The 15263-nt window shown below is 38.6% G+C and overlaps 1 protein-coding gene across 1 annotated transcript in view; it reads right to left on the bottom strand.

Annotated features, from left to right (window-relative positions):
* Nucleotides 1–1813: 1813 nt before the first annotated feature.
* SLC26A5 (solute carrier family 26 member 5) overlaps nucleotides 1814–15263 on the bottom strand; it is a 51457-nt gene continuing 38007 nt past the window's right edge. The window contains exons 13-18 of the mRNA XM_032276357.1: nucleotides 12618–12687; nucleotides 11049–11141; nucleotides 10242–10349; nucleotides 8525–8725; nucleotides 7741–7795; nucleotides 1814–5342 (exon numbers count right to left, since the gene is read on the bottom strand). Coding sequence (XP_032132248.1) covers nucleotides 5149–5342; nucleotides 7741–7795; nucleotides 8525–8725; nucleotides 10242–10349; nucleotides 11049–11141; nucleotides 12618–12687 — 721 coding nt within the window. The 3' untranslated portion in view covers nucleotides 1814–5148. The remainder of the gene's footprint in view (nucleotides 5343–7740; nucleotides 7796–8524; nucleotides 8726–10241; nucleotides 10350–11048; nucleotides 11142–12617; nucleotides 12688–15263) is intronic.

The raw sequence follows: 15263 nt of genomic DNA, 5'->3' as shown, positions 1-15263 counted from the left end.
AAGCTTCTGTTAGACTTCTGGTCTACAGTGAGGTATTTAAAAAATAAAGATTATATTAAAATCCTCAACAGAGCTCTTTAAAATTGTCTTCTGTGTAACCAACACCAAATCCTATCTTCTACCACAGTTACCCTTTCCCTCAATGCCAAGACCAAAGCACAATAATGAATATTTTTATTGAAGTTCAGTATTCATAAATAAGTTGCAAAATAGTGAGAATTGGATACATTTTAAATTCACAATAGAAAAAGCTGACAACATAGAAAATGTTGTATTGCATTGAAATACTTAAAATTATGAAAATTTTCAAGAAATTAAAGCCCTTTATTCATAAAATCCAATCACATTCATTCTTGACTTTTCATTTTTATGAATGTGATCAGAAAAACTCATCTTTTTTTTTTTTTTTTTTTAACTCTCCCCCAGTCTTTCTTGAGGTATGAAACAGCAAACTATTTTCAGGTTATGCTTACAATAAAATATAATCAAGGAAATGACTGAAGATGTTTTTGAATGTTTTGATTAAATAAATCTACACATTTAGAACACACTGAAGTCCTTCCACTTTGTCATATGGCCACATGCTCATATATACCAATTAAAGACAAATTAGATACGCTGAGTGCACTTTTTTTTTTTTTTTTTTGGAGATGGAGTCTTGCTCTGTCACCCAGGCTGGAATGCAGTGGTTCGATTTCAGCTCACTGCAACCTCCGCCTCCCAGGTTCAAGCAGTTCTCTGCCTCAGCCTCTCGAGTAGGGATTATAGGCGCATGCCACCACACCTAGCTAATTTTTGTATTATCAGTAAAGACCAGGTTTCACCATCTTAGCTAGGCTGGTCTTCAAATCCTGACCTTGTGATCCACCCACCTCAGCCTCCCAAAGTGCTGGGATTACAGGTGTGAGCCACCGCGCCCTGCTAAATGCACTTTGTTCTAAGATACAGAGTGACTATTGTGATAATTCATTTAGGTCCATAAGGAAAATCTAACTGGCCACACATCAAATGTAAAATCAATTACTTGAAAAATTTGGGTGTTTCTGTCAAGGCATATATACACAGGTAGCATCCACATTGCCTAGGTCATCATGTTTGTACCCTACTTAAAAAGACAGAACATGTACCAGTAAATTCCTCCACCTAAAATAGGTGTGCTATATACATGTGTCAGAGTGCTGAATAAGTTAGAATACAAAGGTTTTCTAACTTTAGGAAAATATACTGTAGAATCCTGTGTAAAAACATTAAAAATGTGATTAGATTTATTTAAAAACTCAGTTTTCATGATGGTCTGAGGTTTATCTGTTATGTCAAGTGAAATACATCAGTACAATGAAAAGCCTGGTAAGCCTTTGTCAGAGGCCAGGTGGAGTTTTATGATGCTCAAACTTGATAAAATCCAAGTCACTAAGCAGGCATGTTACCTGGTGTGGTGCTAGCTTTTACCATTGTGTTGTTGGTATTGGAGGGGCTACAAAACCACTGCATGCATTTTGGTTAGCTGTATGTTCGGTAATACTTTTATCAGTTCTCACTTTTATGAGCATTCAAAACTGTAAGAATCTAAACACCTTGAATCCTAAAAGCACTCCTGAAAGGTGAGGTGCACTAAAAAGGACCAACAGCATTTCTGCATTCAGTAAAGCATACAGGCTCACACCAAGGAAGTTCTGTTTGATTTTAGAATTTAAATTGATTTACTGTCTTTAAAGGGGCAGACATAAGAGAGCCACATACTATTCCCTCCTTCATCCCCACACAAGGGCACACCCCCCATCCCCCAACACACAGAAAAACCCACCCACCCACCACAGGACAGATTCACTGGGTTTGCTACCCTCTCTTTTCACACACAAGAGGGCAGACTCATTTTCTCAAGTGCACTCAGAGGCTGGGACTGTCTCAACAAGTAAGGGCACAGAATCAAACCACCATGAGTGGATGTTTTAGATGTTTCCTGCAAACTACAAAATGAGTTTTTGTCCTATTCCAAGGCTTGAAGACAATCCATACCTTTAACAGGCTCTCTGGGTTCCACTGCAGCTGAGATTGGCAATTAGGATCCTATCATCAGCTGCCGTATACGCATCCAGAGTCAGTGTCTAAGATACGGATTGGAGTTTCCTAGGCCCTGGTTCACAACTGTTCTCAATCATATTCCATCGATTCATGAGACAGAGATCAACCACTGTCATACTGCACAGGATATGAGAAAGTCAAAGGACTTCTCTTTGTGAAACCTCTTCGAAACAGTGCTTTCCCATATATTGCCATAAAACAAGGCTAGTCCTTAGATTATGGAGATTATGCCCATTTTGATAGGATAATATGAACCTGAATTTGAATCAGGGCTGAAAAACATAGAAGATAACAGTAGCAGCTATTAAGGCCCAGAAGGAACATATATCATATATATTATTTCCTTGAAAGACAGAGACAAGACTGTAAGACAAGGAAATTTTCACTGTATGAAACAATTCTAAGTAAAACATTCTGACGTATTTACACATGGATGAAATGTATTTTGAGATGCACTCATTTGCAGATGCTAAGCAAAATGATAAAACTGTATTTTCCCACCTTAAGACTTATGCTTTTAATATACATAATTCTATTCAAAACAGTTTAAAAGTTAAACAGAAAAGTTAAATACAAATGTGAAGTTATACACAAATACTTTTTGTACACGACTTTCTATCAACCACAGTATTGGCTAACTGGAAGACTGGTGCTAAGGAATGTGTAATGAAGTATTTTATAACACCGTTTAAAATCCTTAAATTCTACTTAAATGGCTGAAATGATATAGAAACTTGTTACCAAAGTTTCTAACGTAAGCTGAAGTTCTACAACTACATGCTCTTTCAGAAGGCAGTCCATATCAGAATGCAGATGTATCTGATCTCATGTGATGATTAAAAAGAAAATAACTAAGCAAATCTAATTTTACTCAAGAATTAGCTAAAGTTTTGACTAGAAGGAGAAGTTTATTTTGAACTTAGTAAAGACAGTGAGAAACTTAATAGGAGTTATCATGAACACAGGAACACCACAGGGTTTGGTTGCAACTAAGCCATGCTAACAGCTCTACTGGGATCTGACTGCTTTTCTCCTGGCAGTATCTTATTCATGAAAACTAAAACAAGACATCAATAAGACGATATATTAAAGAAAAGACAAACTCACGGTTAGCAGGAACTCTTAGCAGAGGAGGCTTTAGACAGGTTGGCTAAGGTCTGTGCTTCGATTTATAGTGAGCTGGTAGTTACAAACAAGTGAAAGTGATAAACTGATTTAAAGGTATCCTCCTCCAACCTTTGACATTACACGTTTCTATGGAACGAGTAAGGTAAGCATTTTGCTCACTCCTATGCTAAAAATTGGGTTTGATGTATAATTAACTGATAGCTGTTACAAATGTCTAAGGAAAATTTAAATTATAACTGGGGGTTAGTTTTAGTTTTCTTAAAAACATGGTCTTTTAGGCTACTTCACTATTAGCAACAATAACAAAGCTTCTAAGGATTTCTACTGGCCACAGCTGTGACAATTTGAGTATGGAAAAGAACATAATGGACTGAAACACATTAAAACTATAAAAATGCACAAGACTACCATCATACCAGAAAAGGGAAAGCTAAAAAAGAACCCCACTAATTTTCACCATCTAATAAACCAGTTATTTACTTTGAAGTTCATAATTAAATGAAAATAATAAAGCATTCAACCTGCCCTTCCAGTGGAACTGTAGTAAGGATGACCAAATAGCTCAAGTGGAGGAGGGAAAGCTATACTTCACATAGAACAACCAACTAATGCAGAAGAAATGAAATAACTAGAAAACCAATTCACAAACCTTAACAAAATTAATGATTTATGCAAGAATTATCACCCAATGTTAAAACTCCTGGGTAAATGGCTAATAGGGGAATGGATATTCATTCAATGCCAAAGGAACACCACACAGATATGTCTGTAGTCACATAGGGAAAAATCTAACTGGAGGATCAGACTGTCATGCTGATCCAGTAATCTAGTTTAGATCGCTTAGGTTAGTTAACGGTAGATCAACTAGATATTATGTGTTTTCTGAAGTGATACAATATGAAGCATGTATCTTCTCTATGATATAATCTAGCATAAAATGTTTTAACTTGAATCTACAAAGGCTTTAGATATAACTTCCAGATTGGAGGTAGTACAGTATAAGAACAGGTTAAACACCATGAAAAAGCAATTAGGCAAACTCACAAGACAGGATTCTACAGGACAACTGCCCCAGTCTCTTTAACACGTCAATGCCATAAAAAAGGAACTGTGCTACATTAAAATAGACTTAAGGGACTTTAAAGAACATGATCAGTTGCAATGTAAGGTCAAAGAATGAATATCAGTTAGCAGAAACCAACTGCAAATTTGGGGACAACTGAGGAAATTTGAATATGGTCTAAGGTAAAAAATGTGCTAGAATGAGAAAGTGGAGATTATTAATTAAAGAACAATAGGTTACAAAACACTACAGATGTGACCTTACTTTGGTGAAAAATGTAAATATATATGCATAGAAAAAGATCTGGAAGGATATGTATTGAGACGTTAACAGTGGTAATCTCTGAGTGGTGGAAATGTAATATTTTATGTTCTCATTTTTGCTTGTCTATTTTTTCAAAATGTCCTCAATGCACTTATATTGCTTCTATAATGAATAAAAGGTTATTTTAAAACGAGAACTTCTAGAAAATTGCAGTTTCTCTCTTCTTTTAGATAACTGATTGTAGACAGTTCGCGGACCAACAAGTACAAAAACAAAGAACCACTACTTATCTGGTGACAGCATCTCCTATTCGTAGGTAAAGTACTTAAAGGAAATAAATTTCTCAGTGCTTAGCTTACAGAGATAATGCTAAAAAGTAGCAGAAATGTCTCTGCGTAATAAATACAGGCAACAGGCCAATTTATCTTTGAAATATTCAATCAAAAAAACACGAGTATGATACATCTTGCTAGGTGTCATTCACCCTCCAAATCAAGCCTCAGCTACTAGTATTTACCCTTAGAAAAAAAATCTAATGTCTAGTATTTAAAACGTGTAAATTAGGAATTTCATGACAGGCTTATAACCCCATTCTAGGGTGAGGTCCTCATCTATGCCTCAGGGGTGGCAGGAGTAGCATTGGGCTCCAAGTCCTCCTGTGGAGGAGGAGCTGAGGCTTCCTGTTCTGCGAGCGCTTCTCTGAGTTGGCTGCCTAAAACTGCGTCATGAATGCTGTGGAACAGCAGCTCCCACAGGGCAGGATTTTCAAAAAATCTATTCCGAGTGAGGTCATTCACAACTTGTGCTATTAAAAGAAGAAAAGAAAATTAGTCCACACTCTGGATATGAGTCTTAAACAATAAAAAAGCTAACACTTCCGTACAGTGTTTTTTGTTGTTGTTGTTTTGAGACAGAGTCTCACTCTGTCACCCAGACTGGAGTGCAGCGGCGTGATCTCGGCTCACTGCAACCTCCACCTCCTGGGTTCAAGCCCACATAGTTTGAATATTAAAATGCTATAGTAAAAGTCTCACTCCAATTCCTTCTCCACCCATCACACCTGCAAGTCCCAGGAAACTACTTTTTTGTGTGTTCTTCCAAGATTTCTCTATGTAAATATAAATAAATACCTGTATATATGTATTCTTATTTCCCATTTTTCTTATCCCCAAAACAGCATTTTAAAACTGCATTTGGGGATAAGAAAAGTGGGAATTACATATACATGATTTTGTGTGTGTGTGTGTGTGTGTGTGTATAACATGTTGTTTTGGGGATAAGTGGGAAAAATATATATATAAGATTCTGAACACTTTTTGATTAATTTTTTTACCACTACATTATATTCTATTGTACAGCTGTACCTGGTTTATTAAACTAGTCCCTTTTGTTTGGTACTCAAGTTTTTTCTTTTGTTGTTATAGACAATGCTGGTCATTTTGAACATATGCAGCATATTGCTGGATTTTCTGTGTTAAAAGGTAAATGCATTTATAATTTGGAAAGGCAATGTGAGTCTGCCCTTCTTAGGGGCTGCTGCATTTTGTGCTCCCACCAGTAATGTTTGAGAGAGCCTGTGTCCCACCATATGCCTATGGAGCATGTTGTCAATCATTTTTTATTTTTGCCAATCTTACAGTTGAAAAGTGGCATCTTTATGCAGAGTTCATTTTCTTTTTTTTTTTTTTGAGACGGAGTTTTGCTCTTGTTACCCAGGCTGGAGTGCAATGGCGCGATCTCGGCTCACCGCAACCTCCGCCTCCTGGGTTCAGGCAATTCTCCTGCCTCAGCCTCCTGAGTAGCTGGGATTACAGGCACACGCCACCATGCCCAGCTAATTTTTTGTAGTTTTAGTAGAGACGGGGTTTCACCATGTTGACCAGGATGGTCTCGATCTCTTGACCTCGTGATCCACCCACCTCGGCCTCCCAAAGTGCTGGGATTACAAGCGTGAGCCACCGCGCCCGGCCGCAGAGTTCATTTTCAAGCACTATTTTTAATCATTAAAGTTTTTTTTATTAATAGAGATGGGGTCTCACTATGCTCAGGCTGGTCTTGAACTCCTAGGCTCAAGTGATCGTTTCACCTTGGCCTCCCCAAGTGTCGGGATTATAGGTGTAAGCCACCACACCCAGCCTCAAGCACTGTTGTACTTTCTTTCTTTTTTTTTTTTTTTGAAACCGGGTCTCATTCTGTTGCCCAGGCTGGAGTATAGTGGCATGATGTCGGCTCACTGCAACCTCTGCCTCCCGATTCAAGTCATCCTCCCACCTCAACCTCCTGAGTAGCTGGGATTACAGGTGTGTGCCACAATGCCTGGCTAATTTTTGTATTTTTATTTTATTTATTTATTTTTTGAGACAGAGTTTCACTCTTGTTGCCCAGGTTGGAGATGGTGTGATCTGAGCTCACTGCAACCTCCAGCTCCCAGGTTCAAGCGATTCTCCTGCCTCAGCCTCCTGAGTAGCTGGGGTTACAGACATGTGCCACCATGTCTGGCTGATTTTGTATTTTCAGTAGAGATGGAGTTTCTCTATGTTGGTCAGGCTGGTCTCAAACTTCTGACCTCAGGTGATGCACCTGCCTCTGCCTCCCAAAGTGCTGGGATTACAGGCTTTAGCCACTGGGCCCAGCCTTAATTTTTGTATTTTTAATAGAGATGGGGTTTTGCTATGTTGCCCAGGCTGGTCTCAAACTCCTAGGCTAAGGAAATCTACCTGCCTTGGTCTCCCAAAGTACTGGGATTACAGGCATGAACCACCATGCCCAGCCTCAAGCACTGTTTTAACCAAAATATAATATAAAACAAAAATAGCAGGCCAAGTATTCCCACACCATTGGACCGAGAAACAAGCAACCTGAATGATTATATGTAAATGTTTATGGCAGCCATGAGATAATTGCTGCTGTAGGAATGTAGATAATAATTACTATATGTATAGCAGCCATTAGTATTATAATAAACAATGGCTTATTGGCTCCTTTCCTCCAACTCCAGTTCAGTAGGGTTGTCACAAGTAACTTGTAAAATGAATGCCTCCATGAGGCTAATTTCAAAGCTCATTTTAGAGTGATTTTTCAGAAGAATAATTTTCATTTTTATAAAATAATTAAAATTAAGGACAAAATTTCCAAGTGCAATTATTTAAAAAAAGAAACAAACTAAAATATTAAGCCTCACCTCATCTTAGAGGTATACTCACCACTGCATCCTGCTAAATATACATATATACCAACGTCTCCATATTCTTTTACAATCTGTAATAATGTTGAAAAAAAGTTTAGTTTCTCTTGACTCTATGCCAGATGAGAGTATCTTTTTACCAATGTTTTTCAGTGATAGAAGACCCTCTAATTCATTCACTTGTGCTACTTTGCTTCAATAATGATGTATTTTTGAGCTAATCAGTTAAAAATAATTTTGTATTTCTTTTGCTTTGTATATGGACAGTGATAATTACGGGTAGCAAAAATACTGTTAAATTTTACTTAGGTATAATAAAAGTATTATAGTAATTTAAAAAATTATAATTTTAAAATTAAAAACCAGCTTTTTTTTTAGACAGGGTCTCACTACTTTACTCATGCTGATCTTGAACTCCTGAGCCCAGCAATCCTCCTGCCTCAGCCTCCTGAGTAGTCCAGCATATTACAGTAATGTTTTCTAAAAAGAATCTTCCTGTAGCAATAGACAATATTTACAGATGATGTGATGACTGGGATGTGTTTCAAAATAAGAGAAGAGAAAGTGGATGTCAGCTATACAAGAAACCAGATTGACCATAAACTGATAATTGTTGAAACTGAGTGATAGTTCATATACTAAAATCTTTACTTCTATGTATTTTTGAAATTTTCTATAATCAAAAGGTGATAAACAGCAACAGGAGATAATTTTAAGAGTTGAATAGCCCACCTCCCTGATTTTGTTGAGGGTCTGATACTGGGCACCGAGGTGTTAAAAGACTTGTTCAAGGGGATGCTTACCCCTGCCACAGTTTTCACTCCAACAGAATCAATAAAATTGACTTGAGTGAAATCCAAAATCACAGTGTGGATGTTATCCCCCGGGGGCATAAATCTTTGCATTTCCTCAGGAAATGTGCTTTTGATCACTATTGGGGGATATTTTATTTCACCATCCTCTTCTTCAGGCTTGGTAGCATCTTCTCCATCTACTTCTGCATCCTGTGTCAAAAATTAAACCAAACCAGAATTCTATGAACTCACATTTCTGGTCGTGAGAAAGATTTATAATGGAAAATCCACCCTTGTATTCTTGAGCTACCGACTATACCAGACTCCTTCTAAAATATTTGTCAAGCTGTGTGTGGTGGCTCGTGCCTGTAATACCAGCACTTTGGGAGGCCAAGGTGGGTGGATCATAAGGTCAGGAGTCCGAGATCAGCCTTGCCAACTCAGTGAAACCCCATTTCTACTAAAAATGCAAAAATTAGCTGGGCATGGTGGCGGGTACCTCTAGTTCCAGCTACTCAGGAGGCTGAGGCAAGAGTATGGCTTGAACCCAGGAGGAGGAGGCTGTAGTGAGCCAAGATCGTCCCACTGCACTCCAGCCTGGGCAATAGAGTGAGACTCCATCTTAAAAAAATTTTGTCACATTCCAGCATTATAACTGAGCAAAAAAAGGATGTATGTGTAACATTCCATTTTAACTCAATTTCTTTTTTTTTTTTTTTTTTGAGATGGAGTTTCGCTCTTATTACCCAGGCTGAAGTGCAATGGCGCAATCTCGGCTCACCGCAACCTCCGCCTCCTGGGTTCAGGCAATTCTCCTGCCTCAGCCTCCTGAGTAGCTGGGATTACAGGCACGCACCACCATGCCCAGCTAATGTTTTGTATTTTTAGTAAAGACAGGGTTTCACCATGTTGACCAGGATGGTCTCGATCTCTTGACCTCGTGATCCACCCGCCTCGGCCTCCCAAAGTGCTGGGATTACAGGCTTGAGCCACCGCGCCCGGCCTGAACTCAATTTCTTATCTCTTTCTCCTTCTTTTTTTTTTTTTTCTGCTAACTTCTAAAGTAGTTCCATTAACTTTAGTATGATGGGTCACAAGTTACCATGCCTGAACAGCAAAAGCCCGCCTTTGAACTTTTTAAACTATCAGCTGAATAAATCTACGAAAAAGTGTTAATGCTAAAATCTGTTAAGGTACTGTGTCATTCTTATTTATTTACTTATTTTGAGACGGAGTTTCGTTCTTGCTGCTCAGGCTGGAGCGCAACGGCGCCATCTAGGCTAAATGCAACCTCCGCCTCCCGGGTTCAAGCGATTCTCCTGCCTCAGGCTCCCAAGTCACTTGAATTACAGGCATGCTCCACCATGCCCAGCTAATTTTGCATTTTTGGTAGAGACGGGGTTTCCCCGTGTTGGTCAGGCTGGCCTCGAACGCCCGACCTAGGGTGAGCCACCCGCCTCAGCCTCCCAAAGTGCTGGATTACAGGCGTGAGCCACCGCACCCAGGCATTTTTTATTTTTTAAAATGATGTTTTCCTTTCTTTTTTCAGAAACGTCCTCATAACTGACCTTATCAGGTGCCTGTAAAATATAGAGGATACTTAGATGGTTTCTTAACTTTCCTCTTTTAGTAACTTCATGCTGTGTTTAAACTTCAGTCATGAGTAAAGATGGAGGGCACTGCAGAACAAGACAGAAGGGAACATTTCAACGAAAAGACCACTCACCGCTTTGACAACAGTTGCGTTGGCCATATTTGCATTTCCGACTTCCTTAGCGTACTTCCGCATCGCCTTTCTCCTTGCTCCCATGATGAGTGCTGGGTTCACTCCAGTCTTTACAGAAGAGCAACATATGCAAAATCACTTCTTGGCTCTCAGAGACCCACCCCAATGCCACTTCCCTTCAAATTTCCCCATTTAACTGCTTTCTGTGTCATGTTACCACCCCAGCCCTTGTGCTGCCTTTCCCTCAGATGCCCTGAACTGGTTATTCCTTCAAATTAGTAGCCTTTCTTATTCTCAGTCTTTATTTAAGACAACCAGAGTTAAAGAATTAAAGAGAATTTTTAGAGCACTCTTTCTCAGGCTCAGATCTCTCAGGTTCTTATATTTAAGAGACTCTGTGTGGTGATAGGAAGGTTTTCCTATATACCAGGTGGTGTAGGGTTGAGTTCTAATCATGACCAGAGGAATCTACATGATCCCAAGAGTAAGAAACCTAAAATTATTTTCTCATTTTTTTCTTAAAATGTTTTTGGAAAAAGTAATATATACAAACGATAAAAGAGAATGAACAATGGTAATGGCTGCACAATCATGCATATGTACTTAATGCCACCCACTGGATTATATATTTTAAAAATGCTTAAAATAGTACATTTTATGTTATGTATATTTTGCTACAATAAAAGAGAGAGAAACAAAGCAAGAATGAAATAGTATACAAGGGTATACTTGGACACTTAAATGATCCTCATATCCCTGTCAACCACAAATCCCATCCTCAGAAATAATCAGTTTCTCATGACTCACCTTTCGTTTTAATGCATTGCTATACAAGTCACTATTTGCATAGTAAATTGGTGCATTTATTTGAAATATTTTTATTCCAGGGATTTCTTTGACCTGAAGAGTAAAATATTGCTGAATTTAACACATGGAAATATTTCAGAATCAAAACTGCATTGCCTTCCTGCTCCAAATAGAAAATGAATGCAGAAGTTGCTAAGGTTCCTTTTCAGGGCTTAGGTAAAATGATGGTCACTCTAGCACACGCAGACCACCCCCTCAAAAAAAAAAAAAAAGATAAAAAAAGATTTTAAAAAGTCACTCTTATCTACTCATGCTCTAAAAGAAAGAGAACTGACGAGATCTTTTAAAAATGCACATCCTTCCATTTTTAAAAATTAATTAATTAATTATTTTAAAGACGGGTTTTCACCATGTTGGTCAGGTTGGTCTTGAACTCCCGACCTCAGGTGATCCGCCCACCTTGGCCTCCAAAATGCTTGGATTACAGGCGTGAGCCACCGCGCCCAGCCATCCATTTGTTTTAAAAGTCAGTCATTGTCACACGGTGGTTCACGCCTGTAATCCCAGCACTTTGGGAGGCCGAGGTGGGCGGATCACCTGAGGTCAGGAGTTCGAGACCAGCCTGGCCAATATGGTGAAACCCCATCTTTAAAAATAAATAAATTAATTAAATAAAATAAAATTTTAAAAAGTCAGTCATTGTTTTATTTTTACCATTAAACACATAGAAGAAACTGAAAAATACCCAAAACAGAAAAGAAAATGGACAGGAGATGGAAGGCTGCTGGCCAGACTGGGAGAGGCAGACAAGTAAAGTGAACAGAGGTTTACAGTGCTTTGATTCACCAGAAGCAAGAAGGAGCCTAAATGGACACAAGTGAAAATGAGCGAATATTTCATCAAGAAGCCTCATGGAACTCTGGGATGCAGGCTGGAAACAAGTAATACTACATATATAATTCTTTGGACTGAGGAAAAAATAGCAATTCTAACACCTTTACCTTAGAGTAAATTTTGTTTTCTCATTTCTTAATACCTTAGAGTAGGTCTGAGAATTTCTTCCCAAGCATAAGACAAGACAGACAGACAAAACTAGTTTTAAAAGATTTTAAAAAATCTTTGAGATTCCATAGAAAGAAAGAACATTCAAAATTAAGGAAACTCTGAAGCCATAATTTTAACCATTAAAATGAACTGGGAGAATTCCACAGGCCCACCATCTACATTTTACATGGTTAAAATTATTTTACCATTGGTTTACATTCATTAGAAAAAAACCATGCACACACAAACCATCCTCTCGGTTTCAATACTGTATAAATACATGCTTTAATTCCAACAATATATATTTATCCCCATTAAAAAATGAGAAAAAATAAATATTGGAAATTGAGTAGTTAATACATAAATTATAAAACCGAATCCATACAGTAGATCAAATCTCAGACTTTTCACTTTGACCACTATACCTCCCCGCCTTATCTCTACTTTTTGTCCTGGTAAAAACAGTACTTAGCCAAGCACACCACATGCTCACAACCTTTTTTAGATGACAGAAAAATGTCCTACCTCCTCATATGCGTCTATATCAATATACACATCAGTGTCAGGAAGCTGTCCAAGGACTTTGTAGCTCGGACTGAAGATAGAGAGTGTTAAATACCATTGTGTTGTGGCGCAGTGTGTGATTTCAACAGAAGGTTATGTATGTTTATGTCATGCTGGGATTTGCTAGTGCATTCGGGAATACTTGATCCTCACATGGTGTCTTTACAGAAGGGCTCTACACATATCATGTTCCCAGTGCCATTCCAAGCACAACACACACACACCACATGCCACACACACACACACACACAATATGCACACACCATGTACACCTCATACTACACACACATACCCCCCACAGTACCCACCTCATGCACCACACACACACAATACATACACCTACACATAATGCATACATACTACACACACATATACACACACTACAGATACAGAATACACACATATTACACTATATACCACACATATACATATTCACATGCATACATACCACACGTATAATACACAATACATATCCCCTACATACACACAATGTATATACACCATACATACCTCATATCACACACAATATACACACACATTATACTTCATACCACACATATACCCATCATACACACCACATATATGCTACACAATGCACACCACCGACACACATATCCACTGTGCACATACATATCACACATACACAGTACACACATACCATGTACATGCACCTCCACACACATACACAATAAACACATTTACAAATGTATACACACCCCACATACCACACACATACACAATACATACATCTATACATAATGCATGCACACCACACTCAAATATAAACACAATATACACACACATCACCCCACATCACACACATACATATACACAGTGTATACACACCCTACACATCCCACACACATACACAATACAAATAACTACACACAATGCATATACACCACACACAAATACACAAAATATACACACACCATGCATACACAATATACACGTCATATACTATGCATATACATCCACACATGCATACACAGCACACATACATGCCACACACAATACCATACACAATACACACATACACCGCACACCACACACACCCCTACAAACATATACACACACATACACATGCATATATACCACACATGCAATACACAATACACATACCACACACATGCATACACACACTACACAATATACACACATGCCACACACAATAACATACACAATACATACACCACCTACCCCTCATACCATACACAACCACATATACACATACAAACATGCATACACAACCTTTATGCAAGACACAATACACACATCATGCACACATGCATACACACCACACACATATATAATATACATACGTATACATCACACACATATACATACATCACATACACCTCACACACACACACACACATCACACATCCCTCACACCACACACACCATGCACATCACACAATCTACACCTCCCTTCCCCCCACACACCATATCACAAACACAATCTGGTCAGGACAAAAGACTCAGGTATTTAGAGGTGGGGACAACACTGAATTTTGCAGAGTTCAAGTTATGCCAGGGATATGTGTAACACAAGTTCTCCTCATGCCAGTCAATAGACAGAACATCTTTCTGCTCTAACTCCAAAGTAGGAGAGGGAATTTTTGTTTGTTATTAGCAAGAATCACTGATTCACGATAGCGGAGTAGTCAATTGAAGGCATGGGGAGAAAATGAAAATTTCAAATTAGCACAGAAGTTCTCTTAATTTAGTTTGAATAGATTTTAAACACTATTTTTTGAGAGCCCTAATTCCTAACTTTTTTTTTTTTTTTTGAGGCAGAGTCTTATTCTGTTGCCCAGGCTGGAGTATAATGGTACAATCTTGGCTCACTGCAACCTCCACCTCCCGGATTCAAGCGATTCTCCTGCCTCAGCCTCCCGAGTAGTTGGCATTACAGGTGTGTGCCACCACACTCAGCTAATTTTTGTATTTTTAATACAGACAGGGTTTCACCATGTTGGCCAGGCTGGTCTTGAACTCCTGACCTCAAGTCATCTGCCCACCTCGGCCTACCAAAGTGCTGGGATTACAGACAGGCGTAAGCCACCATGCCCGGCCCCTAATTCCTATTTCTTTTTTAGGACCATCTGGCTCAAATTAGATACTGTACTAATGGCAGATACTACTTCTTGAATACCTGTTATTAACTTATTATATCATTTGAACAATGCTACTGGGCACTATTAATAATTAACATTATAATACTAGTTAATATTAACAATCCTGCCATCATGTAGATGAGAAATTGAGGCTCCGTGGGGTTAGGTGAATTGTTCAAGGTCAGAAAGCTTGGCAGAGCCAGAATATAGCTCAAGGTCTTTGATTTGACATTCCACAGTCTTGCTACTATGCCCTGGTGCTTCTTAGTATAAATGTGAAAGTGCTTTGTAAATGAGAATATATCATACAAGTGTTAACTGTTTTGCTGGGTAGATCCCTCCATAAACATTCAGAGAACACAGATGATGGGCCTGGTACTAGACTCTAGGAACATCACTTCTACAAATAAGATGCTCACAGTCTCGTGATATCTGTGGACAAATATGGTACTGAGGACTGATATTGCAGAGAAGAGCCAAGGCTCTC

This window comes from Sapajus apella, unplaced genomic scaffold, assembly GCF_009761245.1.
Source record: "Sapajus apella isolate SASKATOON/1434 unplaced genomic scaffold, GSC_monkey_1.0 scaffold7, whole genome shotgun sequence".
NCBI classification, from domain to species: Eukaryota; Metazoa; Chordata; class Mammalia; order Primates; family Cebidae; genus Sapajus; species Sapajus apella.
The sequence above is the reverse complement of the archived record's forward strand: the minus strand, read 5'-3'. Positions and strand labels throughout refer to the sequence as shown.